This window comes from Cervus canadensis, chromosome 33 (genome assembly GCF_019320065.1).
Source record: "Cervus canadensis isolate Bull #8, Minnesota chromosome 33, ASM1932006v1, whole genome shotgun sequence".
Lineage (NCBI taxonomy): Eukaryota > Metazoa > Chordata > Mammalia > Artiodactyla > Cervidae > Cervus > Cervus canadensis.
The window spans coordinates 21937659-21964078 of NC_057418.1; the positions used below are offsets into that span (position 1 = coordinate 21937659).

Here is a 26420-nt window from a genome sequence, read left to right on the forward strand (position 1 = left end):
CTCACATGTATTCTAGTTACAGTAAATATAAAGTTACATCCTGAATTTAACCTAACTTATTGATGTATTCTTACTTATTGATATTTATTCATATATCCTACCATTGCTTGTGTCACTGTATAAACTTCACAGTTGTCATTTTAAGTCCCTAGCCTCTACTACCGGACATTACTTTGTTACCAATTTTCTTCATCATCATACATAATGCCACAATAATTTTTTTGCTCATATTTTTCTTTAGCATGGATCATTTTCCTTAACACATATCTCAGGAGAATGAATACTTTAATGTTCTCTGATATCTTTCTTGATTGATTTCCAAAAGAGACATTTCAATGTACACTCTCAGTGACCATGTATGATTATAAGTTCTCCACATGCATACCAGTGTAACTTTTAAGTAAACTTATTATTGCCAGTGTAATAACAGTGCATGTGTGTGTGCTAAGTCGCTTCAGTTGTGTCCGACTCTTTGCGTCCCAGTGGACTTGTAGTCTGCCAGCCTCCTCTGTCCATGGGATTCTCCAGGCAAGAATACTGGAGTGGGTTGCCATGCCCTTCTCCAGGGGATCTTCCTGACCCAGGGACTGAAAGAGTCTCTAAGGTCTCCTGCATTGGCAGGAGGGTTCTTTACCACTAGTGCCACCTGGGAACAGTAATCTGGTATTATTTGTATTTCTCTGATTACTTCTAAGGTTGAACATTTTTCCATGTTTATCCATTAAATATCCTCTTCTGGAAACTGTTCATATCCTTTGCCTACTTCTTTTTGTTTTTCTTACTAATTCACATAAGCAGGTCTCCTGCATTGCAGGCAGATTCTTTATCAGCTGAGCTACCAGGGAAGCTCCTGATTCACATAAGTTTACTATTAATATAATAAATACATTGGTCTCATATCTTCCCAGACTCCTATTTGCAATTTCTTTTGTTTCTTGACATAATGAAGTTTTTAAGAAACATGTGTATACTACATCCTTTCTCTTTGTGATCTCTTTAATTGATTAAAGTTATCTTCCCCCCAGACGTGTAATAGTGAATTTATTTTCTTCAAATCTTCTATGTATGGAGTAACCTATGGCCTAATTTTTTAAAAAACTATTTAATTCTTTAACCCATTTGGAATTTCTGTGTGATCAGAATTGCAGGTCTCAATATAGTCTCACTGGTTATCTCAATAGTATTACATAATTATTTGCAACTCTTTTGTGATATTTATTTATAACACAAAAGGGAGAGGTTGAAAATGTGAGAAACATGCAATAGGTCAGGCACTCATGGAAAGATGAGCTTTGAACCTTCCCAGGTCAGTTCTTCCCTTTGCCCTTGGAGTAGATGAGAGAGAGGCCAGGGATAGCTATGCGTGGGTTTGCAGAGGGGATGGCAGAGTGCTGTCCAACACCAACTTTCCCTAATACAGATGCAAGCCTGACTTCTCAGATCACCCTGCATTTGCCCAGAGATCCTGGTTTTCAGGCTGAATATCCGGTGGAAAGAGCATAAAGGTGCGGGCCCTTGGGCTCTTGGAGACTGTATTCTCCGGGTCCTCTGAGGTCCTAACCGCTGCACTCGCTCCTCCCTGCTGCTCCTCACTTTCATCAGAAAACATAGACCCCAGTCCCTCCAGTCAGCCACACAACCCAGCCAAGGTCCCATAGTGACATCGGGTGCGTGGGAACCACCGTTCTAATTCACAAAGCATGTCCACCCTTGATCCCATGACAGCCCAGCTGGGAGGCAAGGCCAGCACTCAGGTCCTAAGAGGATGAACAGAGACCCTCAGGGAGAAGAGCTGGCTTTCAAATTCAGGACTGAGGCCAAAAGCCCCCTGCCCTGCCTTTTGCACACAACTGCAGGCAGATTGTGTCAAGTCAGCACGCCTCTCTCTCCAGCATCCTCCACTCCTTCCCACCTTCTCCCATCATCCCAGGTGGCTGCTTGGTCAGTCTCACCCTGGAAACTCGACAGCGGGCATCTCTACTTCCAGGTGGCCTGATGCTGTTGGAGAAAGCATTCAAGCTGCCCCACAATACAGCTCCACAACTCACAGGGCACAGCTCACGACTCACACAGCACAGCTCACAGCTCACAGCTCCACAAAACACAGGTCACAACTCACAAAGCACAGCTCACAACTTACAATGCATAGCTCCACAAAGCAGGTGCTATGAGACCTTTGGGCAGGTTACTTTCTCTCACCAAGCCTTCAAGTACCGTGGGGATTACAAGAGAACCTAGATTTGGAAAGGACAGATTTGTGAGGACACAGTGAGTTCACGTGTCTAAGGAGCTTATAGCAGTGCTGTTTATCAAACTCAATAAATGTCCGAAAAAAACAGGGCTGACGGGGATCACTGTAACAGCAAATGGCTGATGGGTCCGCTGAAAGTGTGTACTGTGTAATTCCACCTGGCCCCCTGCTCTTTTTTCATGATCCTTGTATTCACCTCAAATGGACCCTAAAACATTTTCTGTAAATTTGAAACCACTTTCATGCTCCTTTAGCCTTAAACGACATGTGCTCATGAGCTTCGGAAAAGCAAAAAAACATTCATGAAGGAACCACTTAGTCTCAGAAGCACAGAGAACTTCAGGAGGTTAAGGATCTGGGCAGGAAAAACACAAGACATCGGGTAGGGTGACCTTTGCCCTCTCTGCAGACAGAATGAGGGCATCTGGGCCAAGCAGCACCCTTCCATGTGTCCACATTCCTGGGATCCAAAGAACTTGTGAGCAGAGCAGCTCTTTTCCTGAATAAGGACCAAGCCCAGTGGTCATCTGGGTGTACCCTGGAGCATCTCCAAAGTGAATTACTAGACAACCCCCGCCCCCCTCGCCCAGAGAAAGGAAGTTCAAAAAAGGAAGTAGAAGAAAAAATGATTCAGAAACTTCTACAGTAAACTAAAGTCCCCCCTGCCCCCCATGGCGGATATATTCTTTCCTGGTTTCCACTTTCCTTTCTGTTTCACTGGCTTAGGAGAAAGCTCCATTTGGCAATGATGGTTTCCTCCAGTTGTGCAGTGAGAAGGGAAAGGGATTTTGTTTCATTGGTGCTGGAATTTGTTTTTGAGTCCCTGCTTGGGCAGAGGAAAGATGTGTGTGAAACAGCCATGGGATGCATGGTGAAAGTGCCTCCCACCTCCACTTCAGGGAGAAAACTTTGGGGTCCTTTGCAGTGTGTGCCTCAAGGCCTAGAAATCTCGGGTGACCTTGGATGTTTATTCCACTGGAGGTGGGAAGGGAGGTGGGCCATTGTGGACACAGATTTCCAGACCCTTCTCTTTGGACCTAAAGGTCATGGAGACTCCAGCTTTCCAAAGTGGCTGAGGCTACGCCCCTCTAGTCTTGTTTTGGTTTCACTCTTGCGTCATCATAAAGCAAACAGCAACAGACTGCAATCAAACACACGCAGCTGAACACAGGCAGGCCCAATCAAGCTTTTATTTCCTGAGACCTTGTCTCCAACTGCCACATTTTTTTTTTCTTTTTTGCCTCCTGTTTGGGTCTTAATTCTCATTCTGATCATCCCCAGAATAAAAACCATCAAACGAAAAGCATCCTTCTTAGCTCCTCTTCGAAAGAGAGGTGCTTTAAACTTTATTTTCAATTAATCGAGTTCCTTTTCTCCCGACTCCTTAAAAAAGAGAACCATAGTTCATAGAAAATAGTCAGACCCACTTCAAAATAACCTGACCTGTTCCCTTCCCAATTTTGTCTGATGAAAGCAACTTTAGGTGGAATCATGAATCCTGAGAGCCAAGCTAAGAAATAAGGGTGTGCTGTGAGCAATCTGGCATCTAATTAGATTTTGCTCTTGTAATTACTTGACACAAACCATACCTTATAAGAACCTCTGAGACTAAAATAGACTTTCCCCCCTGAACTTTTCTCTTCCATTAAAGCGAATTTCCGTGAATCCTTTCAGATCAGTATTCCTCCCTAAACTTAGAAAAATTCCAGAAGCAGTCCACTGTGCCCGCTTCCACCCGATCTACTGGGGGTTTCTCAGAAACCATCCCTAGGACTGAGATATCAAAGCCGGATGTTTCATTTCTGACTTGACTGAGGAGGGCCCAGCGGTCCTGCCTAGGTAGGTCTCCCAGACGCAGCCACCAATAGGTACAAGGACAGACAGCAGGGCCCGAGCGACCAGGCCCGGGCCTCGGGTGGAGTGCTTACCCAGCCGAGGCGAGGCCCGGGCGAGGGCCGGGGCGCCGGCTTCCAGGCCTTCCTGCTCGCCCTCTGGGGCGCGGCTGAGGCTGTAGCTGCTGTAACCTCGGTGCAGCGCGAACTTGCAGACGCTGCGGCCGCGCCAGGTGCAGTTGAAGAGATAGCAGCCGAGCGCGGCGGCCGGGGGCGCTGGTCTCCGGGGCAGCTCCACCACGGCCACGGAGCAGCGCGGCTCGAGGCAGCAAGCCTGCAGGCACTGCCGCCAGTCCCGCACGGCCGCCGGCGCGCTCAGGAAGCTGGCGCCGGCCGCGATCGAGTCCTTGGTGCGGATGATGGCGTCGGGCCTGGCCCTGTAGCCGCCGCCCCCGGGGCCCCGGCAGCCTTCCTGGGGGTCGCCGCCCGCGCGCAGCTCGAGCTCCAGCTCCTCCTGCGGCCTTTCCTGCTGCAGCTGTCGGCGGAACTCCTCCAGCAGCTGCTCCACTCCCGAGAGCTGCGCGTGCAGCTCGGACAGCGGCGCGGAGGGCGAGCCGGCCACGCGGCCACCGGGCAGCCACAAGCACAGCAGCAGCAGGCCGGGCAGGGCCCGGCGCGGCGGCGGGCGCCTGCGCCCGGAGCCCGCGCCCTCCCGGGCGGCGGAGGCCATGGCGGGCGGCGGCGGAGGAAGTGAGGCGACGCTGGGCGTCAGAGTGCGAGGGAGACGGAAACGGGCGAGCGCCGGCCCCGGGATTCTCCGGCGCTGCCGCGGCGGGCGCTGGGCACCGGGGACCTCAAAGCGCGGCCTCCCCGGGGCCCCGCTGCGTCCCCGAGGCCGCAGGCTCGCGGTCGCCGGCGGGAATCGTAGCGGCTGGAGGCATAGCCGGCCCGTCGCCCTGGCGCCGCTCCTCGTCCCTTCCCGGAAGCCCGGGTGCGACGGCGTCTCTCTGCCAAGGGCCCGGGTCAGATCGAGGGCGAGAAGGAGGCCGCATCTAACGGATCAGCACTCCGTGGTGAACAGCGGCCGCGGGGGGTGGGGCGTGTCAAGCCCCGCCCCGCCCCGCCCCTCCGGGCCCTCCCCTGCAGCCTCGGCCCCGCCCCCCGCAAGCTCGGGCCCCGCCCGCATTCTTTTTTTGTTTTTTTTGTGGGCGGCCGGAAAGGTAGCCGTCAGATAGGCAGATGTCACCACCCTTAGGGAAGAAAGTGAAGAACTACAGAGCCTCTTGAAAGTGAAAGAGGAGAGTGAAAAAGTTGGCTTAAAGCTCAACATTCAGAAAACTAAGATCATGGCATCTGGTCCCATCACTTCATGGCAAATAGATGGGGAAACAGTGGAAACAATGGCTGACTTTATTTTTCTGGGCTCCAAAATCACTGCAGATGGTGATTGCAGCCATGAAATTAAAAGACTCTTGCTCCTTGGAAGGAAAGTTATGACCAACCTAGACAGCATATTAAGATGCAGAGACATATGGCTGATTCATGTCAATGTATGACAAAAACCACTACAATATTGTAAAATAATTAGCCTCCAACTAATAAAAATAAATAGAAAAAAAAAAAAAGCAGAGACATTACTTTGCCAACGAAGGTCCGTCTAGTCAAGGCTATGGATTTTCCAGTGGTCATGTATGGATGTGAGAGTTGGACTATAAAGAAAGCTGAGCGCCAAAGAATTGATGCTTTTGAACTGTGGTGTTGGAGAAGACTCTTGAGAGTCCCTTGGACTGCAAGGAGATCCAACCAGTCCATCCTAAAGGAGATCAGTCCTGGGTGTTCTTTGGTAGGACTGATGTTGAAGCTGAAACTCCAACACGTTGGCCAGCTGATGTGAAGAGCTGACTCATTTGGAAAGACCCTGATGCTGGAAAGATTGAGGGCAGGAGGAGAAGGGGACAACAGAGGATGAGATGGTTGGATGGCATCACCGACTCAATGGACATGGGTTTGGGTAGACTCTGGCAGTTGGTGACAGACAGGGAAGCCTGGCGTGCTGTGGTTCATGGGGTCGCAAAGAATCAGACACGACTGAGTGACTGAGCTGATCTGAACTGAAGGTAGCCATGGAAAGAAGGTGGTGCCCCAGAGGGGTCTAGCGCCTCTCCCACCGGCCTCCACTTCTGGGCGGACATTCTGGTCCAAGCATGCTGGGCTTATTATTTTTTTTTTTAATTAAAAAAATCTTTTTGTCAGTTAGTAATTTATTGCCTTTTGACTCCAGGTGCATTTCAGTACACCCTCGGAGATAAACACAGGTATTCTTTTAAATCATTATTCTTTTTTTCTAGTAGCAGGGAGAAGACATGATTTTATTTTATGTTTTACCTTTTTTTTTCTTGAGGTATAATTGCTTTATAGTATTGTGTTAGTTTCTGATACACAGCAAAGTGAATCAGCTATATGTCTGTACATGGAAGCAACCTAAGTGTCCATTGACAGATGAATGGAAGATGTGGTGCACATATATAAGGGAATATTGTTTAGCCATTTAAAGGAACAAAACTGGATCATTTTTGAGATGTGAATGGACCTAGAGTCTGTCAGAGTAAAGTAAGTCAAAAAGAGAAAAATAAATATCATATGTGAAAAATAAGTATCATATATTATATTAAGAATAAATATCACATTATAATATCATTATTAACCATCCAGACCTGCTCTGTTGTCTTCTCAATGCGACGTGGACTCCTGGAGAGGAGGGGAAGGGGTGTCTCCACAAATCCTTGTGACCTCAGGGCCACTCTAGAGAAGGGATGTGCTCCACTGGAGAACCATCTGGCACCATCATCAGCCCTTCACCTCCCGTGTCCATGACTGTTTTCACCTTAGCTCCCCAAGATGCACTTGGTAAGAGAAGACAGGCAGTGCTGTGAAAAGACACAAACAGTGGTCACATTCATTCAATGTTCTACAAACTTAACTAGAAACCTGAGCACAGTCACTTAGGGGAGCTACAAAGTTCACTCTACGGTGCGCACAGAGGCCTTTGGCTGAGGTGTTATAAGACTGAGAGGAATTGTTTTATGTGACCTAGTAAAGTATGGGCTACTTTATGACCTATACCCCTGTGAAAAAGTCCAACCCAAGAAAGGCTACACCTGAAAGTTCTAGCTGCCTGTAAGCTGCTGCTGTGCTGTTTACTTCTGAGTCTGTTTCTAGTGATTCATTTTTCTCATGATTATGAATCACACTTTCTTGTTCCTAGCACATCCAGAAATTTGTTTTTTTTCACTAGAAACTTGAGGATCGTGAATTTTACATTTTTAAATGTCTAGATTTTTAGGAGGGTATGAATAAATGACTGGATAGGAAAATAGGTCTCTGCTGTAGTTTATTTCCACAGCTGACAGTTAGGAACCTATTGCTTTCAAATAAAGAACAGAGTAGGAGGTGAAATCGGAAACTAAACATAGAGAAAAAAAGAAAAAAAAATTAATCTAGTATTTTTTTGCCATTTGACGAAAAGGAGAAATTTTAAAATTGTGTGTGTGTATGCATATTTGAGTGATGTTGAAGCTTAAAAAAAAAAATCTCTTAGCCCCAAAGGCTGTGTCTGGGCTGGAGCACTTTGGGCTGCAGTTTCTTCCATTGTGAGATATTTACCCCACATGACCACAGCCACTTTCAGATGCCCTGAGAGTCACATAAATTCCAGTTTTGTTTAAACCTCAGAGCTTGAAAAAGCTTGCTATGAGGAGAACATTCCACATGTAATAAGAATGGCTCCAGAGGTATCATCAAACCTTCTAAAACTATTATTATAATGATTAGTATTAAAAACCAACATGTATGATATAATATATCAACATGTATGATATAATAACTAACAATTGTATATGCTTTCTTGGTTTGAAAACACTTTCAAACACACGATATCACACAGCCTTCACGAAACTGTTAGTTGGACAGGTGACACCACTCGTCTTGGAGACAGTGAAGAGTCAGCACAGAGTGCGACCCACCTAGCTCACCTGCTCCACCGTGGTGGGGGAGGGCGGTGGGGTGAGGAGGGGGAGGGCGGTGGGACCGCATTGTTCAGTGGCATCAAGTCCAAGCCCTTACAGCACCCACATAGTTTCCCCACTTTGCTAACTTCTCAATATTTTTGAGAAAAGTGGAAATGACTTTTTTTTACCATTAAGAATGGTTATTTCTAGGGTCAAGATAGGACAAGTGAAGGGGAATGTTCACTTTCTTACTTTATAAGGCTTTGTATTGATTGAATTTTTTGCCATGACTTGTGATAAAGGAAATCAATCCTGAATAGTCATTGGAAGGACTGATGCTGAAGCTGAAACTCCAATCCTTTGGCCACCTGATGTGAAGAACTGACTCGTTTGAAAAGACCCTGATGCTGGGCAAGATTGAAGGCAGGAGAAAAAAGGGACGACAGAGGATGAGATGGTTGGATGGCATCTCTGACTCAGTGGACATGAGTTTGAGTAAACTCTGGGAATTGGTGGTGGACAGGGAGGCCTGGCATGCTGCAGTCCTTGGGGTTGGAAAGAGTCGGACGTGACTGAGCGACTGAACTATAACAGAAGTAATGTATTTATCATTCATAAACATATTTATAAATTATCATTTCTAAAATAAATAAACTCATTTCCATTATTTTGGAAATAAGCTTTGATTTGAAAGCCTAAACAAATCCTTATGAATGGACAGAAGAAATTTTATGTGAGGATATAGATGTCAGGACTGTGATCTGAATAGATGGAGATGTTTCTCTGTTTTATAAGATCATTAAGGGTATAAGTCCAGCAAATTGAGAGTTGCACATTATGCATCAATTTATTGAAGGTTGGAATGAGGTTGTCATTCTAGTGACTGTCTTAAATGCTTTACAGGCAATAAACAAGTTAAACTAGTGCATGTAAGATCTTTACAAGGGCACCTGGCACATGGAAGATGCTCAGTAAATAATAATAATTATTCTTTCTTGTTCTACCTTTTAAGTTTACAGGAAAAAACCAGGTCCCAGAGAAATGAGGGAGCTTCCCCAAGATTAGAAGATGTGCAACTAGCTGAAGCCTGAATCCCCTACAACCTGCCGCCCAGTAGTTATATCGTTAAGGTTCGTCCCCATCCTCACTCCCTTCACAGCGTCTGCTCTGGGCACATGCCCAGAGGGGCAGCCCCAGCTCCCAGGTGACCCAGCTCGTCCACTGCTGATGGAACCATAATGAATTCCTGGCCCGAGCCCAGCAACCAACACTGTCTCCCAAGGGCAGAGAATCCAGGAACAATGGAGTCAGTGAGGGAAGTGAAGCTGGGAGGCCAGTGGTGGTGGGGGGCACATGGTCCTGTGTGGGGTGATGGAGCAGAGAATCTGCTCAGCTGAGGGGGTGCAGGGGGCACCTGTAGAGCATGGGGTACATGCAGTCCCGAGAGAGTGAAGGCAGGGGCTGCCTGACAACTTTCTCATCCCAGCAGCTTCCCTGGGCACCTCCCTGGCCTCCTCCTTGGATTCTCTGCACAAACTTGTATATATCATTGCTTAGTGATGGGGTTTGTCATGGTAAAATCTTTGTAGATTGGGCTTCCTTGGTTGTCCAATGGCTAAGAATCCACCTACCATTGCAGGGGACATGGGTTCAATTCCTGGTCCAGGAAGATCCCACACGCCACAGAGCAGCTAAGCCCGTTGGCCGCAACTACTGAAGCCTGAGCAGGGTAGAAATGGTGTTCGGCAGCAAGAGAAGCCGCCAAAACGAGAAGCCCAAATCAGAGAGTAGCCCCACTCCCTGCACATAGAGAAAGCTCACACACATCAGTGAAGACCAGCGCAGCCAGGAAAAAACAAATCTCTCTGAGTTGCAAACAACAGAAGCCTACTGCACAGTGGCCTGAGGAAAAGCACCAGGGAGCTTTGGCATGTGAGAGATGCCACTTATGGGCAGGGCAGGAAGCGTCGCCAGCCAGAAAGGGGGCCGGGATCCCAGGGCGGAAACCCTCAGCCAGGCAGCTGGTCCCCAGAGGCTGCTTTCCTCCTGGGCCGGTGGTCTTGCATCTCCACCCCCCTGAACACAGAAGTCCTGTTTCTCTCAATGGCTGATGTTTTCTGCCCTCCATATACAAAGCCTGTGGTTACCATACATTAATTTCCCGCAATGCACAGAAACTGCGCCCATGGACTGTGGTTCAGGAGAAGCTGTTAGGAGTCCAGCTGGGTCCTGGGTGCCCAGGTGCAGAGGGCATGAGGTGCAGAGGGCATGAGGTGCAGAGGGCATGAGCCACAAGCGTGGCTAGGAGCACTGCCTCTCCCCGCTGAGGGCAGAGTGAGAGAAAAGAGCAGTGAGGGGCCAGGGGAGGCCCCAGAGGTTGTCTTCTACTTGACTAAGGCAATGCCTAGCGTTTGCTTAAACACTTCTATTCATTTTTATTGCAAATTTAAGAGACACTTTAAAAAGGCCTGTGCTCGGACGGCCAGTCAATACTCTGAGTTCAGCACAAACATTGATCATTGACTTACCACAGCCTCACACACCATGTACCAGTACTGTCCCCATCTCGTCCTGGCTGGGAGCGCAAGACTTCACACGTCCGGGGAGTCCATCCTCAGGTCAGCCTTTCTCTTCACTAGATGCTCTTCCTTATGTTCAGTTACAGTCGGCTGTGTAGTTTCCACGCACTTTTTGTAGTTTATTTTCTTGAGGTCTGTTTGAGCAATCTATAATTTGTCTCAAGTGATGGTTCTTCATATATTTAAAAGCTGCCATTTTAGCCTGCAAACAACTCTGCCTGTGAGATTCAACAGTGTTAAAAGCACTGTGAGCCTGGGGCAAGTGATTGTCTAACCTTACTTCCCAGGGTTGTCCAGACGTTTAAGTGAAAACACCCGCCACAACGGCCAGCCCTAGAGAGAGAGGGTCAGTACCTGTTGGCTACTCAGTCCTGCTGTCCGTCCACAGATCCATACATCCTAGCATGAACCCTTTAGATCTTGATCCTGAAACCTAACACCTTCTATCCCACCTGGCTTTGAATCATCTGTAAAGTGTCTTACGTCCTTATCCAAGAAATTGATTTAAATGATGGACTGTAGGAAAGCTAAGGAGGAAGGCTTGAGGTACTCCTACCCCAAGGTTAACATGGATTCACTAATTTGAACGCTTTGGCTATGATTATTAGGTTACTCATCCACCCAGGTGCCCTTGCTCAGCCAAATTTCTCCATCTTTTCTCCAAACATATCATGAGAGCTTGTCAAGTGACTTGGAATTGCAGTACGCTGTATTTGCATACTTTCCAGTTTACAACGCCAAGTTAAACAGATGGATACAAGTCCTTGGAAAATGCAGTAAGCGACTTACCATCCTGATGAGCACCGTTTTCCTGTGAGTTCTCCAATAGGCCCAGAAAAGCTCTTTGTACAATCTTTCTTAATCCAGGGTTGTTTTTAGGTACAAGTTTTGCAAAATCTATCTTTTGTCCATTTTTGTTGTCTGAGGAGTTTTGATAGTGTCTGTCTAGTTTTCTATTGCTATTGTAATAAATTAGCACAAAGTGTAGTGACTCAAAATAAGAGACTATTACCCTAGAGTCTGTTGGTTAGGCTTGGACATTTTAGAGGTTTTTTCATACACTTTGCCAAAATATCCTCCAGAACCAGGCTTTACTCCTGCTAACCTTAGGTCCTCCATACCCAGCCAAACTGAGGACTCACATTTTATAATATTTGGTCAATTTTGAAAAGTTTTTGAAATTGTTGAAATTAAAAATATTCTCATCTTCCCAGTAATTCTAACTCCAGGAAGTTATTCTGCAAATATATTAATATAAGTTTGGAAAGATGTATGTACAGATGGTTATTGCAGGATTTTTTCTTTCCTTTCTTTTTTTTTTGTGTGTGTGAAAGCAATAGCTAGAAACACCCTGAATATACCCAAGTGAGAGATGCTTAAATAAATTTTGGTAGAAACATGCTTTGGAATACTCAGCACTGTGTGTCTCCCAAGTACATCATCAAGTGACACACAGATGAGGCAGCAGCGTATGTACAGTGAAACCTTATGTGTTGAAAACATACCTACTCTCCTTCCTTTGTTAAAGGAAAAATTGCATGCTATAACCTATATTAAGTTTGTTTTTCTATTCAGGGTGGGAAAATAGGTATATTTGAAAACCACAATGGAAAGAAAGACTGGTTTGCAGGTACCCCTATTTTTATCAAGGAAATAATTTTAATGAGCCCTGACTCTTGTATGTATGTATGCATGTAAATAACGTTCATTGCAGCACTGTTTACAATAGCCAGGACATGGAAGCAACCTAGATGTCCATCGGCAGATGAATGGATAAGAAAGTAGTATTGCATATACACAATGGAATATTACTCAGCTATTAAAAAGAATGCATTTGAATCAGTTCTAATGAGGTGGATGAAACTGGAACCTATTATACAGAGCGAAGTAAGTCAGAAAGAAAAATACCAATATATTAACGCATATATATGGAATTTAGAAAAATGGTAACGATGACCCTATATGTGAGACAGCAAAAGAGACACAGATGTAAAGAATAGACTTTTGGACTCTGTGGGAGAAGGCGAGGGTGGGATGATTTGAGAGAATAGCTTTGAAACATGTATATTATCATATATGGAATAGATCGCCAGTCCAGGTTTGATGCATGAGGTAGGGTGCTCAGGGCTGGTGCACTGGGATGACCCTGAGGGATGGGATGGGGAGGGAGGTGGGAGGGAGGGTCAGGATGGGTGGGATGATTTGAGAGAATAGCTTTGAAACATGTATATTATCATATATGGAATAGATCGCCAGTCCAGGTTTGATGCATGAGGTAGGGTGCTCAGGGCTGGTGCACTGGGATGACCCTGAGGGATGGGATGGGGAGGGAGGTGGGAGGGAGGGTCAGGATGGGTGGGATGATTTGAGAGAATAGCTTTGAAACATGTATATTATCATATATGGAATAGATCGCCAGTCCAGGTTTGATGCATGAGGTAGGGTGCTCAGGGCTGGTGCACTGGGATGACCCTGAGGGATGGGATGGGGAGGGAGGTGGGAGGGAGGGTCAGGATGGGGAACACATGTAAACCCATGGCTGATTCATGTGAATGTATGGCAAAAACCACCACAATATTGTAAGGTAACTAGCCTCCAATTAAAACAAAAGTAAATAAATTTAAATAATAAAATAAAAAATCCCAAATTAAAAAAAATCATTCTTTAAAAAACTTTCATTTTATTGATTTATTTATGGCTACACTGGATCGTTATTGTGGCATGCCAGCTTTCTTTAGTTGTGAGAAGCAGTGGCTACCCTCTAGTTGTGTGCTGGCTTCTCAGTGTGGTGACTTATCTTGTTGCAGAGCGTGGGATCTAGGAGCCAGGGCTTCAGTAGTTGTGGCATATGGGTTTAGTTGCCCCACTGCATGTGGGATCTTCCTGGACCAGGGATCAAACCCGTGTCCCCTGCACTGGCAGGCGGATTTTAACCACTGCACCTCCAGAGAAGTCCTCAATCCTATCATTTAGTGATTCTTGTGTCCCAGTGGTTATAACTGTGGTATTAATCTTTCTCTTATTTTCAGTGTCAAAAGTACTCAATGAGGAAACTTAGCAGAATCTTTCAGTTTTTTATAATGTATTTTCTAACTTGAAAGTGCTCAAAGAATAATAGGAAAATAGCTAGATTTTATGTGTATTTCATGCCTTGACTAAAAGTACCGTTTTGTTTTGTTTTTTTTACTGATGTTATTAGACTGATAATTGCTTTGAATAAGATTAAATTTAATAAGATTTGTTTTCTTCATTCGGTATTACATTTGTAATGCAGCATTTTTAAAAATTCCAATAAATTGAATGGAATGTTCAAACAAGATCTAAGGTAAGTATAAGAATTCTGTTTATTTTCAAAGGTAGTGAGAATGGTATGATTTTGTCCTAGCACTTTGAACTACACAAGGCCCAGAATGTACTTTATAGTTAAAGATTTGCCATACATTATCATGAGGGGATGCTAAGGAATTCAGTTTAAGGTGATGAAATCACTATCTGGTTCTCATTTTCTGTCCCAGAACAAATTCATAAATCCCCTCATAAGGATGCCCTGTTTAATAAACGCATGCAACTAGTATTTAGCATGGAAATAATACAGGTTGAACTGTGTAAATTTACTTTCTAAGGCATGGTAAGAAATTAGAATATATGTTAAAAGCTGGAAAGTATATTATTTTCAGGTCAAATAAGTTGAATATGGGAAAGATCTATTCTCTAGTTTTGTGCTCTTACAGCTTACTGAAGGATGTAAATATATTTATCTATACGCCTATATATTTAACAAATAGCAAAATGTGTGTAACCTATGTGTATGCTATGTTTGCTGCTAAGGTTTCAAATGATAGGCTACTTACTTCCCTCAACAGTCAAAACTACTTGAGTGTGAATTTGTCATCGACTTATTCTTTTTTTGAGTAAATAATGTATTAATTTATTAAATCTGAGTTTAGCTAAAAAGTATATATATATATATATATATATAATATATATAAAATATATATTAAAATATAAAATAATATATTTATTATATATCTATTTTATATATAAATATATAATATTTTATATATAAAATATTATATATTTTTCTTTGGAGTTTCCGGCTGACCTAGTGGTTAGGTTCCTAGGCTTTCACTGCCATGTCTCGGCTTCAAACCGTGGTTAGGTAACTGAGATCCCACAAACCACAAGGTGCAACCAAAGAAAGAAAAAAAAAATGTCCATGTCTCCTTTATGTGGAGCTCAGAGTTTGCATTTAAAATATAAGCTACTGCATACACACACTACTATATATAAAGTAGATAAACAACAAGGACTTACTGTAGAGCACAGGGAACTCTACCCGGTATTTTGTAATAATCTATATGGTATGTATACGTATGTATAATGTACAACTGAATCACTTTGCTGTATACCTGAAACTAACAAAAGATCATAAATCAGCTACACTTCAATAACATTGTTAAATTAAAAATAAAATATAAGTTACTATTAGCACAAAGAAACAGTGCATTGTGTTACCATGTGCATATTTAGTATTTTAAAATATGATGTTTATAATAAAGTATTTTGAGTCCATCAAGAAGAAAAAGGGCCGAGGTGAATAAAGAAAAAAATTGCTTAAGAAAAGGAAGTCAGCATTTCTGCAAAGGGAGAGATTTGGGGTTCTCTAGTCAGAAGGGAGTAGAGGGCTTCTCTCTGGGGGATCCTGGAGAGTTTAAAAGTAACTGAAGCTTCTTCAGTCAAGGAGGAGAGCTGATATTTGTTGAGCATCTCTTGGACACCTAGAGAAAGCGAACGTCTCGTCCGACTCTTTGCAACCCCGTGGACTATACAGTCCACGGAATTCTCCAGGCCAGAATACTGGAGTGGGTAGTCTTTCCCTTCTCCTGGATCTTCGCAACCCAGGGATCGAACCCAGGTGTCCTGCATTGCAGGCGGATTTTTCACCAGCTGAGCCAGAAGGGACACCCGAGAATACTGGAATGGGTAGCGTATCTCTTCTGCAGCGGATCTTCCCGACCCAGGAATTGAACCGGGATCTCCTACATTGCAGGCAGATTCTCTACCAGCTGAGCTATCAGGGAAGCCGGCTCTTGGGCACCCAGGGCTTGGCAAATGTGACCTCGCTTTTTCCTCACTCCTTGGTGAGAGTGGTCCTGCTTCTCTCCCTGAGCGACTGAGGAAGAAACTGAGGTGAAGCGAGGCTGCCCACTCACCCAGCTCAGCAGTCAGAAAGGAGTCATGAGGGGAAGGGTGGGCAGCTCCGACTGTGGCTTGAGTTTTGTTTCACCTCCGCGCTTTGCACCTCTGACACAGGACACTCACTACAGTAGGAAGTGGAGTCAGCGCTGCAGATGAGTGTGGAGGAGCGTCCGCAGAGGGTGAAGTTGGGGGTAGTTCAGGGAGAAATCTCTCTGGACACCGCGGAAGCTCTGGGTGAGCCCCGCGGAGCAGCCACGACAGCCCAGGCGGCAGCCTGGCCGCCCGCCCAGCTCGCCTGGCTGATGGCGCCCTCTGCCATGGGCTTGGGGTGTGCACGTCCTCTTGGTCGAGGGTGAGGGTGAGGGAGAGAGCAGCGGCTGCCAGGCAAAACCCTCAGCTCCTGGGGCACACGTGGCTCATACCAGGCTGAGTGTTGCTTCCTGTGGGTGTTTTGAAACTGAGGCAATCCCCACAGTGGCTCACACCACCTTACTTGACCTCGGCTGTTGGCTTCTTCAACCTGAGGCAACCTGGATCTGGTCAAGATTAGCCCAGTCCCCAGGCTCTCCTGATCCGTGACCACACCCCCATCTCTCCTTATTAGGAGCTCAGCTGAGCTGAGAGACACCCAAGTTAACACCCTTATGTGAGAACACAGGCCGGAGTCTGAACCCAGAGGAAGTGCGGCTCTCATTCACTTTCCCCAGTGCGATGGCCTGCGTGGAGCCCGCCTCCCTGTTCAGAGAGCCCAGGGCAAAAGGCTCCAGCAGCTTTAAGGACCCTGAGGTGGGGGTAGGGGAGGAACTCAGTGTAGAGAGCCCTGGGCCTGAGTCGGGTGGGGACAGGGGTCTTCAAGCTTTCTCCATTCTCTTCTCTTATGGAGGCCTTAGCAGAGGTACCACAAGGGAACCTTGGCCCAGGGCCTCAGAAAACGAGACTAGGAAGGAAGAAAGTGCGAGGAGTGAGAACATCTCTCAGGCCCGGGCCCTGAGAGAGGCTGCAGTGCCCAGCTGTCAGCAGTCTGGGGTGAGGAGGGCAGCTCTCCACGTGAGGCCAGCCAGAAAGGTCACACAGGTTTTCAGCCCAGAGGTGGACTCTTCACCTCTCTGTGGAGAGGGTTGACTCTTCTGTTTTCCCATTGCCTCTCTGTTCATTGGCTTGTACCTTCTTTCTCTTCCATTCCATCAGGAGTTAATTCCAGTCCCTGCAAAAAGTTTTGGGGAGTTCTGGTAAAGTGTCAGTACACAATCTTCTACCCTTTCTCAGGCCCTGAAGAGCAGGGCAAACTATTGGGCAACTCACACCAGGAAGAGGGGTCTTCCAGCTTTAGGCAATGTCCCAGGTCCACGTTTTCAGATCCTTGTTGTTGGCTCTCAGAGCTGCCCCCATCCTTCCCTACCCTTCCAGCCCAGCTCAGCGGCAAACACCCACGTCATCATCACCTGGGCATGGCCTCTCTCTGCAGCTGCTCCTGCTGTAAACCAGTTGGTACTCAGAGCAGAAATCAGGTGCAGGAGGGGTCAGGGTTGAGGCCTGCTGCCGGGAGTGTAGGACCAGTGATGAGCCAGAATTGTGCACCCTTAACTGTTTTGTGTGTGTTAAAATACACATAGCAGAATCTACCATCTTAGCTAATTTTTCAAGTTAATGAATTAATTTATTTTTGGCTATGCTGGGTCTTGGTTGCTGCACACTGGCTTTCTCTAGAACATTTGTTGCAGTGCATGGGCTATGGGCTTCTCATTGAAGTGGCTTCTTTTGCTGTGGAGAACAGGCTCTAGGCACACAGGCTTCAGTAGTTGCCAGGTGAGGGCTCTAAAGCATGCCAGCTTCAGTAGTTGTGGCATGCAGGCTCAATAGTTGTTGGCGCATGGGCTTAGTTGCTCTGCAGCACATGGACTTTTCCTGGACCGGGGACTGAACCCATATCCCCTGCATTTGCAGCTGGCTTCTTATCCACTGTACCAACAGGGAAATCCCATCTTAGCTATTAAATATTTTTAAGTGTACAGTCCAGTGATATTAAATGCATTCACACTGTTGTATAATCATCACTACCATCTTCCTCCATAGATCTTATCACTGCAAAACTGTAACTCTGTACCCATCAAACATTAACTCCCCATTTCACCTTCTCCTTGACCCAAGAAAACCACCATTCTACTTTCTGTCCTGTGATTTTGTATACTCTAAGAATCTTGTACATGTGGGATAACACAATATTTGTCTTTTTGTGACGGTCTTATTTCGCTTAGCAGAATGTCCTCAGTTCAGTTCAGTCACTCAGTCATGTCCAACTCTTTGCTACCCCATGAACCGCAGCACGCCAGGCCTCCCTGTCCATCACCAACTCCTGGAGTCCACCCAAACCCATGTCCATCAAGTCAGTGATGCCATCCAACCATCTCATCCTCTGTCATTCCCTTCTCCTCCTGCCCTTAATCTTTCCCAGCATCAGGGTCTTTCCAAATGAGTCAGCTCTTTGTATCAGCTGGCCAAAGTACTGGAGTTTCAGCTTCAACATCAGTACTTCCAATGAACACCCAGGACTGATCTCCTTTAGGATAGACTGGTTGGATCTCCTTGAAGTCCAAGGGACTCTCAAGAGTCTTCTCCAACACCACAGTTCAAAAGCATCAATTCTTCTGAGCTCAGCTTTCTTTATGTTCCAACTCTTACATCCATACATGACTACTGGAAAAACTATAACTTTGACTAGATGGACCTTTGTTGGCAAAGTAATGTCTCTGCTTTTTAATATGCTGCCTAGGTTGGTCATAGCTTTTCTTCCAAGGAGCAAGCATCTTTTAATTTCATGGGTGCAGTCACCATCTGCAGTGATTTTGGAATCCAGAAAAATAAAGTCTCTCACTGTTTCCATTGTTTCCTCATCTATTTGCCATGAAGTGATGGGACCAGATGCCGTGATCTTATTTTTCTGAATGCTGAGTTTTAAGACAGCCTTTTCACTCTCGTCTTTCACTTTCATCAAGAGGCTCTTTAGTTCTTCTTCACTTTCTGCCATCAGGGTGGTGTCATCGGCGTATCTGAGGCTATTGTTATTTCTCCTGGCAATCTTGATTCCAGCTTGTGTTTCACTGAGCCCAGCATTTTGCATGATATACGCTGCATATAAGTTAAATAAGCAGGGTGACCATATACAGTCTTGACGTACTCCTTTCCCCATTTGGAACCAGTCTGTTCCATGTCTGGTTGTTTTTTCTTGACCTACATACAGATTTCTCAGGAGGCAGGTCAAGTGGTCTGGTGTTCCGATCTCTTTAAAAATTTCCCACAGTTTGTTGTGATCCACACAGTCAAAGGCTTTGGCATAGTCAATGAAGCAAAGTAGATGTTTCTCTGGAATTCTCTTCCTTTTTCTATGATCCAGCAGATGTTGGCAATTTAATCTCTGGTTCCTCTGCCTTTCCTAAATCCAGTTTGAACATTTGGGAATTCATGGTTCATGTACCATTGAAGCCTGGCTTGGAGAATTTTGAGCATTATTTTGCTAGCGTGTGAAATGAGTGCGATTGTGTGATAGTTTGAACATTCTTTAGCATTGCCTTTCTTTGGGCTTGGAATGAAAACCGATCTTTTTCAGTCCTGTGGCCATGGCTGAGTTTTCCAAATTTGCTGGCATATTGAGTTCAATACTTTGACAACAACTCCAATAATTTGGCCACCTGATGTGAAGAACTGACTCATTTGAAAAGACCCGGATGCTGGGAAAGACTGAAGGCAGGAGGAGAAGGGGATGACCGAGGATGAGATGGTTGAATGGCATCACCGACTCAATGGACCTGAGCTTGAGTAAACTCTGGGAGTTGGTGATGGACAGGGAGGCCTGGTGTGCTGTGTTCTATGGGGTTGCAAAGAGCCAGACACGACTGCTCGACTGAACTGAACTGAACAAACTTTGACAACATCATCTTTCAGATTTGAAATAGCTCATCTGGAATTCCGTCACCTCCACTGGCTTTGTCTGTAGTGATGCTTCCTAAGGCCCGCTTGACTTCACATTCCTGGATGTCTGGCTCTAGGTAAGTGATCACACCATCGTGGTAATCTGGGTTGTGAAGATCTTTTTTGTATAGTTCTTCTGTGTATTCTTGCCACTTCTTAATATCTTCTGCTTCTGTTAGGTCCATACTGTTTCTATACTTTATTGTGCCCATCTTTACATGAAATATTTCCTTGGTATCTCTAATTTTCTTGAAGAGATCTCTAGTCTTTCCCATTCTATTGTTTTCCTCTATTTCTTTGCTTATGAAGCAAAGAAGTTTTCTTTGCTTATGAAGCAAAGAAGTTTTCTTTGCTTATTTTCTTACTTATGAAGGCTTTCTTATCTCTCCTTGCTAATTTTTAGAACTCTGCATTCAGATGGATATATCTTTTCTTTTCTTCTTTACCTTTCATTTCTTTTCTCAGCTATTTGTAAGGCTTCCTCAGACAACCATTTTGCCTTTTTGGATTTCTTCTTGGGGATGGTTTTGATCCCTGCCTCCTATACAGTGTCATGAACCTCCGTCCATAGCTCTTCAGGCACTCTATCTATCAGATCTAATCCCTTGAATCTATTTGTCACTTCCACTGTAGGATCATAAGGGATTTGGTTGAGGTCATACCTGAATGATCTAGTGGTTTTTCCTACTTTCTTCAGTTTCAGCCTGAATTTTGCAGTAAGAAGTTCATGATCCGAACCACAGTCAGGTCCTGGTGGTGTTTTTGCTGACTGTTTAGAGCTTCTCCATCTTCAGCTGCAAAGAATATAATCAATCTGATTTTGGTATTGATCATCTGGTGATGCCCATGTGTAAAGTTGTCTCTTGTGTATGTTAATTACTAAGTCCCGACCAGCTCTTTTGTGACTGCAGGGACTGTAGTCTGCCAGGCTCCTCTGTCCATGGGATTTTCCAGGCAAGAATACTGGAGTGGGTTGCAATTTCTTTCTTCAGGGGCTCTTCCCAACCCAGGGCTTAAACTGGTGTCTCCTGCACAGGCAGATGGGTCCTTTACCACTGAGTCACCTGGGAAACTCCAAGGTAGAAAGGTACAAAATTCTAAAAGAAGAAAAATTCCAGAGAATACAGTCACTGCTCATATTAAAGATAGAGTAATATAGCTATCTATAAAAATCCTGACTCTACATTTATAGTGTAATTTGGGAATAAATCCATGATTTGCTGCTGGGAACTCAAATACTTAGCAGTTTGCTATGTTACGTTATAGCTTTCTCCAGCAGTCTCCAAAGTGCCTTCCACATCGCTGACAGGACAGTTTTGCTGGACCTGGATCTGGGGCGGCAGGAATTCCTCGACACATTTGTTGAACTGACTGTTCCAAGTCTGGCTCTTGTAGGCTTGGGGATACCAGCTCTGACTCTTTCTGGGGTGGTTGCTTCAAGACCAACTGTTCCAGCTCTGGCTGCTCCCAGGTGGGATATCCTAGGTCCGTTCACTCCATATAGGCAGGTTTCCAGAAGAGGTCACCAAGCAGTCCTGTGCCAGGAGTAGAAACCCAGTAATTCTGTGGTTGTTGAGCCCTGAGTCACAGAGTCACTGTTCCTCAGTCAGTTGTTTTTCTGATTCTGGAACCAGGGCCTCACCCATTTGTAGCTAAGTTTCAGGATATTGGAAAGTTCTTGCATCTGCTGGAGACTGATTCCTGCCTCTGAAGTCTGTCGTTGAGCACAGACATCTGGGTCTGAGTGAACATGGTTCTGATCTTCTGTTTCTTACCTAGGTCTGTCTCTTCCTTCTTCGCTGCACTCTTCTCTGCAAGTTTGGGCAATAGTTTTACTCTGGGGCTTGTGGAAGAATCAGGACTGTCCAGTCTCCTTGTTGAGGGTCCCAGCAGATGATCCTTGCAAGGACACCTGGTTTCCTTCAGGCCCAGAAATTTCAGAAATTGGTGAAGAGTCCCTGGAATTGGATGCTTTGGGACCAAGCAGGCTGGGTCCACACTCATGTTGTGGAGTTGAAGCAGAGAGGAAAAAAAACCTGTGAGCTAGATGGTAGGAAGAGTCCAGGCTTAAGAATCTAGGTAGAAGAGCTTAGAGAAAGGTGAAGATCTCCAGGTGTAAAAGAATTAAGAAGATGGAATGAATGGAATCAACTGTCAGATAACAGGAGAGACCAGCCCAATCTAGAGAAAGGAAAAAAAATGTCTTGATTCTTAAATGAGGTCATACTCTCCAGCAGGCAGGGATCCCTCCCTTGCTTGCCCTCCTGTCTTTGCCCAGAGTACCTGCTGCCCTCCCAATGACTGTGACCAAGTTGAAGTCAGGTGAGAGAGGCTTGCTGAGATGACTTCGTGGAGTCTATGACTCCACCATAAAGTGGTTGGTGGAGGTGTGTGATACTGTTGAAAAAGGAATAGAAGATAAAAATCCTCATCTTTACCTCTATTCTGAGCAGATGTTGTTCCCAGATGCTGTTGTCTTCAGTTTAATAAAAATATTTTGTTGTTGTTTAGCCACTAAGTGGTGTCTGACTCTTTGTGACCCCGAGGATACAGTCTGCCAGGTTCCTCTGTCCATGGGATTTCCCAGCAAGAATACTGCAGTGGGTTGACATTTCCTTCTCCAGGGGATCTTCCTGACCCAGGGATCGAACCAGTGTCTCATACACATGTCTCCTGCATTGTAGGTGGATTCTTTACTGCCGAACCACTGATAAAAGTACTGCTGTTGTTTAGTCGCTCAGTCATGTCTGACTCTTTGTGACCCCATGGGCTGCAGCCAGGCCTCCCTGCCCCTCACCATCTCCTGAAGTTTGCCCAAGTTCATGTCCATTGCATCGATGGTGCCATCCAGCCATCTCATCCTCTGATGTCTTCTTCTGCTGCTGCCATCCATCTTTCCCAGCATCAGGTATTAATAAAAATATTAGTTCTTTGCAAATGTACTGCTCCTCTACCACAAGCAGCCACTATTTTCTGACTAGAAACTGAGGGAGGGAAAGCAGTTCAGCCCCTGGGCCTGGAGGAGGCATCAGTAGGTGAAGGCTGGTGACCCCAGCTGGCACCTGTCCCCAGGCAGCTATTCTTGTGTGGCATTTCCGAGCTAAAAGAAAAAAAAACATTGACAGGAAATGACAGGGGTTGTCAGTTTCTCCCCTGTCCCTGCCCTTCTTTGGTTCCCTTACAACCTCCCTCGCCTTCCCCCATCCTCACTGGTGTCTCCATTTAACCCCTGATGTGCTGTAGACACAGCCACATGGATGGCTGAGGACTTCCCCAGGGAACATGCCGATGCCAGTACAGTAACCCTAACATATTGGGGAGGGTGTCAGCCGTGTGAAGAGGAGATTGCCAAGTGACCTGAGACAAAAAACACACGATCCTGTCTGATCCTGTCTGAGTTCTGCAGTTAACAACCCAGCTGAAAAAACAAAAACCATCTGTGGGAAGGAAACATTATGATACGATCAGTTGTAGGGTGGCCTCTGGTCAAGATAAAGTCCTTGTATGGAGCCTGGGAGGATACCAGGAGTAGAAGAGTCTGGAAGTAGAGAATTCCTGGAGTCAATGCTGTGGGTGGGGTGGAGTGTTTTCCAGGAAACTGGATCGGGCTCCTGAGCTCTGTTGCCCCTGAAACTGCTTCTGCTGCTGCTGGAAAGTGTTCAGGACACATGTGGCCGTGGGTGTCTAAGGGTGGGGCCGGTGTGGGGTGGGTGTCGCTGTGCAGGTTCCTTGCTTCCTGCCTGAGCTGCTGGACAGACCCGGGGGAGAGCTGGAAAAATCTGGGATGGGGGGGGTAAGAGGAAAGGCGGAAAGGTGAGGAGGAAGGTGAAGGGAGAAGAGAAGGTGAGGCAGCGATTAGGGGACAGTGAGGGCGACCCAGCCTGGAGAGGGGCACGGCAGAGTGGTAGAGGGTTCACGCCCCACCCCGCCTCTTCCTTCTGCTTCTCTCCACCTCCCATCTTTGCCCCACACTGCCCATCCCTTGGGGCCAACCCCGCTCCACACACAAAAACCAATTCCATTGGTGTCCCCACTCCCACCTGTTGCACCCCTAGTAGTCCCTCCCCTTGAGCTTTGTAGGCAGGAGGGGATTGAAGGGAATACAATTGCTCAGAGGCTACAGGCTGATTGGAAACTTAAGGAGGGATGCAGTTCAGCCGCTGGGCCTGGGGCAGGCATGAGCAGGTGAAGGCTGGTGACCCCAGCTGACACCTGTCCCCAGGCAGCTACTCTTGTGTGGCATTTCCAAGCTAAAAGAAAAAAAGATTGAAAGGAAGTGACACGGGGGTGTCAGTTTCTTTACTATCCCCGCCCATTTTGGCTCCCTTACAACTTCAGTTAAGGCCCAGGCCAGGAATAAGCCTGTTAATTTATTCCAAAGTCCAGGCCAAGGAAAGGCCAGCCAGAGGGAGTCGGTCGTTATGGCAACCACTCCAACAACAGCCATCACCCGCCTTGGCTCCATACTCCCCATCCATGTTTCTTCTCACAGCCCCCACAGTCACAGACACAAGCCCCCTCATATTCCACCCTGACTCTCCAGCTCCACACACTCATACACCCCTCATACACTCCATGCTTCTCACTTATATCCTTCCACCCTTGTGCACACCAGCCCTCGAGAAATTGTCCGTGCAGGTCTCCGCACACCCTCTCCCCACTTTGCACACCCCACCCCCACCACACACTTTCTTTCACACACAAGTGCCTGCTTGCCTGCCCTCCACACTCTCCACTCTCTGCCAAGACACACTGGGCTCCCCTCCCACAGGGACCCTGGCTTCCTCACACTGTCTGTACACACTGCTTCACACAAAGTTCCACACAGAAGGCTCCCGTCTACGTCCACTGCCATCCAGAAACTTTCCCCTCACAGCCATTTCCCTTCACTGTCTTCCTCCTCTCTGGTCCCCCAGGGGGATCCGCTACTGGGACCTCTGCATATGCATACTGTCCACTCCCCTTCTGTCCCAAGCTCACCTGTCCACAGTCACACACACACACACACACACACACATCAAACACCCAACTCATTAGCGTTGTAGTTACTCCCCTCACACCCAACACACTCTCCCCAGTGGTCCCTCACTCTCTTCACTTACCTTCCTCATCACACGTAAGTGTCACCACCACACACACTCCTCTCTTCTGCCCTTCTCCTCTCAGGCACAAGCTCCTTTCTATTGTTAGGTAGTTAGAATAGGGAAAAAGAGTCCAAAATGGCGGTGGCTAAAAGACCTGGAAGACAAAGCCCTCAGGTAAAACAAACAACACTCCTGGCTGGCCCAATTTACATAAGACAGGCCCAGGGAGAGAGAAACACATAAAAAGAGGCGCCAAAGCTCCCCCCCCCTCCGCCGCCGCGTGATGGGGCGATCTTTGCGTCTTTGGATCTACGTGCCCTCATGCCTCGAAGATGGATTTTCCTGCTATTATCTAAATAAATAGAGCTGTAACACTGAGCTGTAACACTGATTCATTTAAGAGCTATAACACGGTCTGTCCTCCGAGAGCTGTGACCCGCCGAGGGGCTTTAATGTCTGTCACTCCAAATTTTTGTTGTGACGAGACAAAGAACCGAGGAGCATACACTCGTGTGACACTATCTCACACACACACACACACACACACACACACACACACACACACACACACTCATACTCTGATGAGTCCTCGCCCAAGACAGGGGGACCTGCAGCAGTCTCAGAGCCCACACACAGCTCGGGGTAGTTCTGGGAAGAGGCTGGCTGCCAGGACTCTGCCCCCAGGCTGATCCAGGAATTTTAGGTCTCTACCAGTCAATCCTAAACTAAATCAACCCTGAATATTCATTGGAAGGACTGACACTGAAGCTGAAGCTCCAATATTTTGTCCACTTGATGCAAAGAACTGACTCATTGGAAAAGACCCTGATGCTGGGAAAGACTGAGGGTGGGGCAGCAGAGGATGAGATGGCTGGATGGCATCACTGACTCAATGGGCATGAGTTTGAGCAAACTCCAGAAGATAGCGGAGGACAGGGAAGGCTGGTGTGCTGCAGTCCATGGGGTCACAAAGAGTTGGACATGACTTAGTGACTCAACAACAACCTGGATCCTACCCGAAACAGTGCCTTCTCTTTTTTAATGCTCCAGCCCCATACCTAAAGGAACTCACCAAATACACTCCTACTAGCGTGGAGTCCTGAGATTGCATGAACAGTCATATTCATGTATTAATCAACCTAAAATTAATTTTTGTATATTGTGTCAAATAGAAATTCCTTTCTATTTACATCATTAACCAGTTACCCCTTTCCTATGTACTGATCAGTACACCCTTCACTGGTATTTCTTGCCACACCTACTAGATGTCAAGTGTCTAGACATCCCTGGGTCTATTTCTTTGCTCTTTTCTAAAACTGGTCTCCTGTCTGCATTATGACTCACCAACTACCTTTGGTGTTGGAAATACAGCTCAAGCCGATGCAGACTGGGTTGGAAGTGAAGTCCTTTCATAAAAAATTACCATACCCGACAGCTTAAAACAATCAAAATTTATTCTTTGGCAGCTGTGGAAAATAGAAGTCTGAAATAATTTGTGTCCT

General features: G+C 46.2%; 1 protein-coding gene and 1 pseudogene across 1 annotated transcript in view; both read right to left on the reverse strand.

The window, feature by feature from the left end:
- The window catches only part of LOC122433976 (low-density lipoprotein receptor-related protein 11-like), a 34526-nt gene extending 29314 nt beyond the window's left edge, over positions 1-5212 (reverse strand). Inside the window, exon 1 of the mRNA XM_043457099.1 lies at positions 4180-5212. Coding sequence (XP_043313034.1) covers positions 4180-4813 — 634 coding nt within the window. The 5' untranslated portion in view covers positions 4814-5212. The remainder of the gene's footprint in view (positions 1-4179) is intronic.
- Positions 4938-24312, reverse strand: LOC122433977 (annotated as a pseudogene).
- Positions 24313-26420: the final 2108 nt, after the last annotated feature.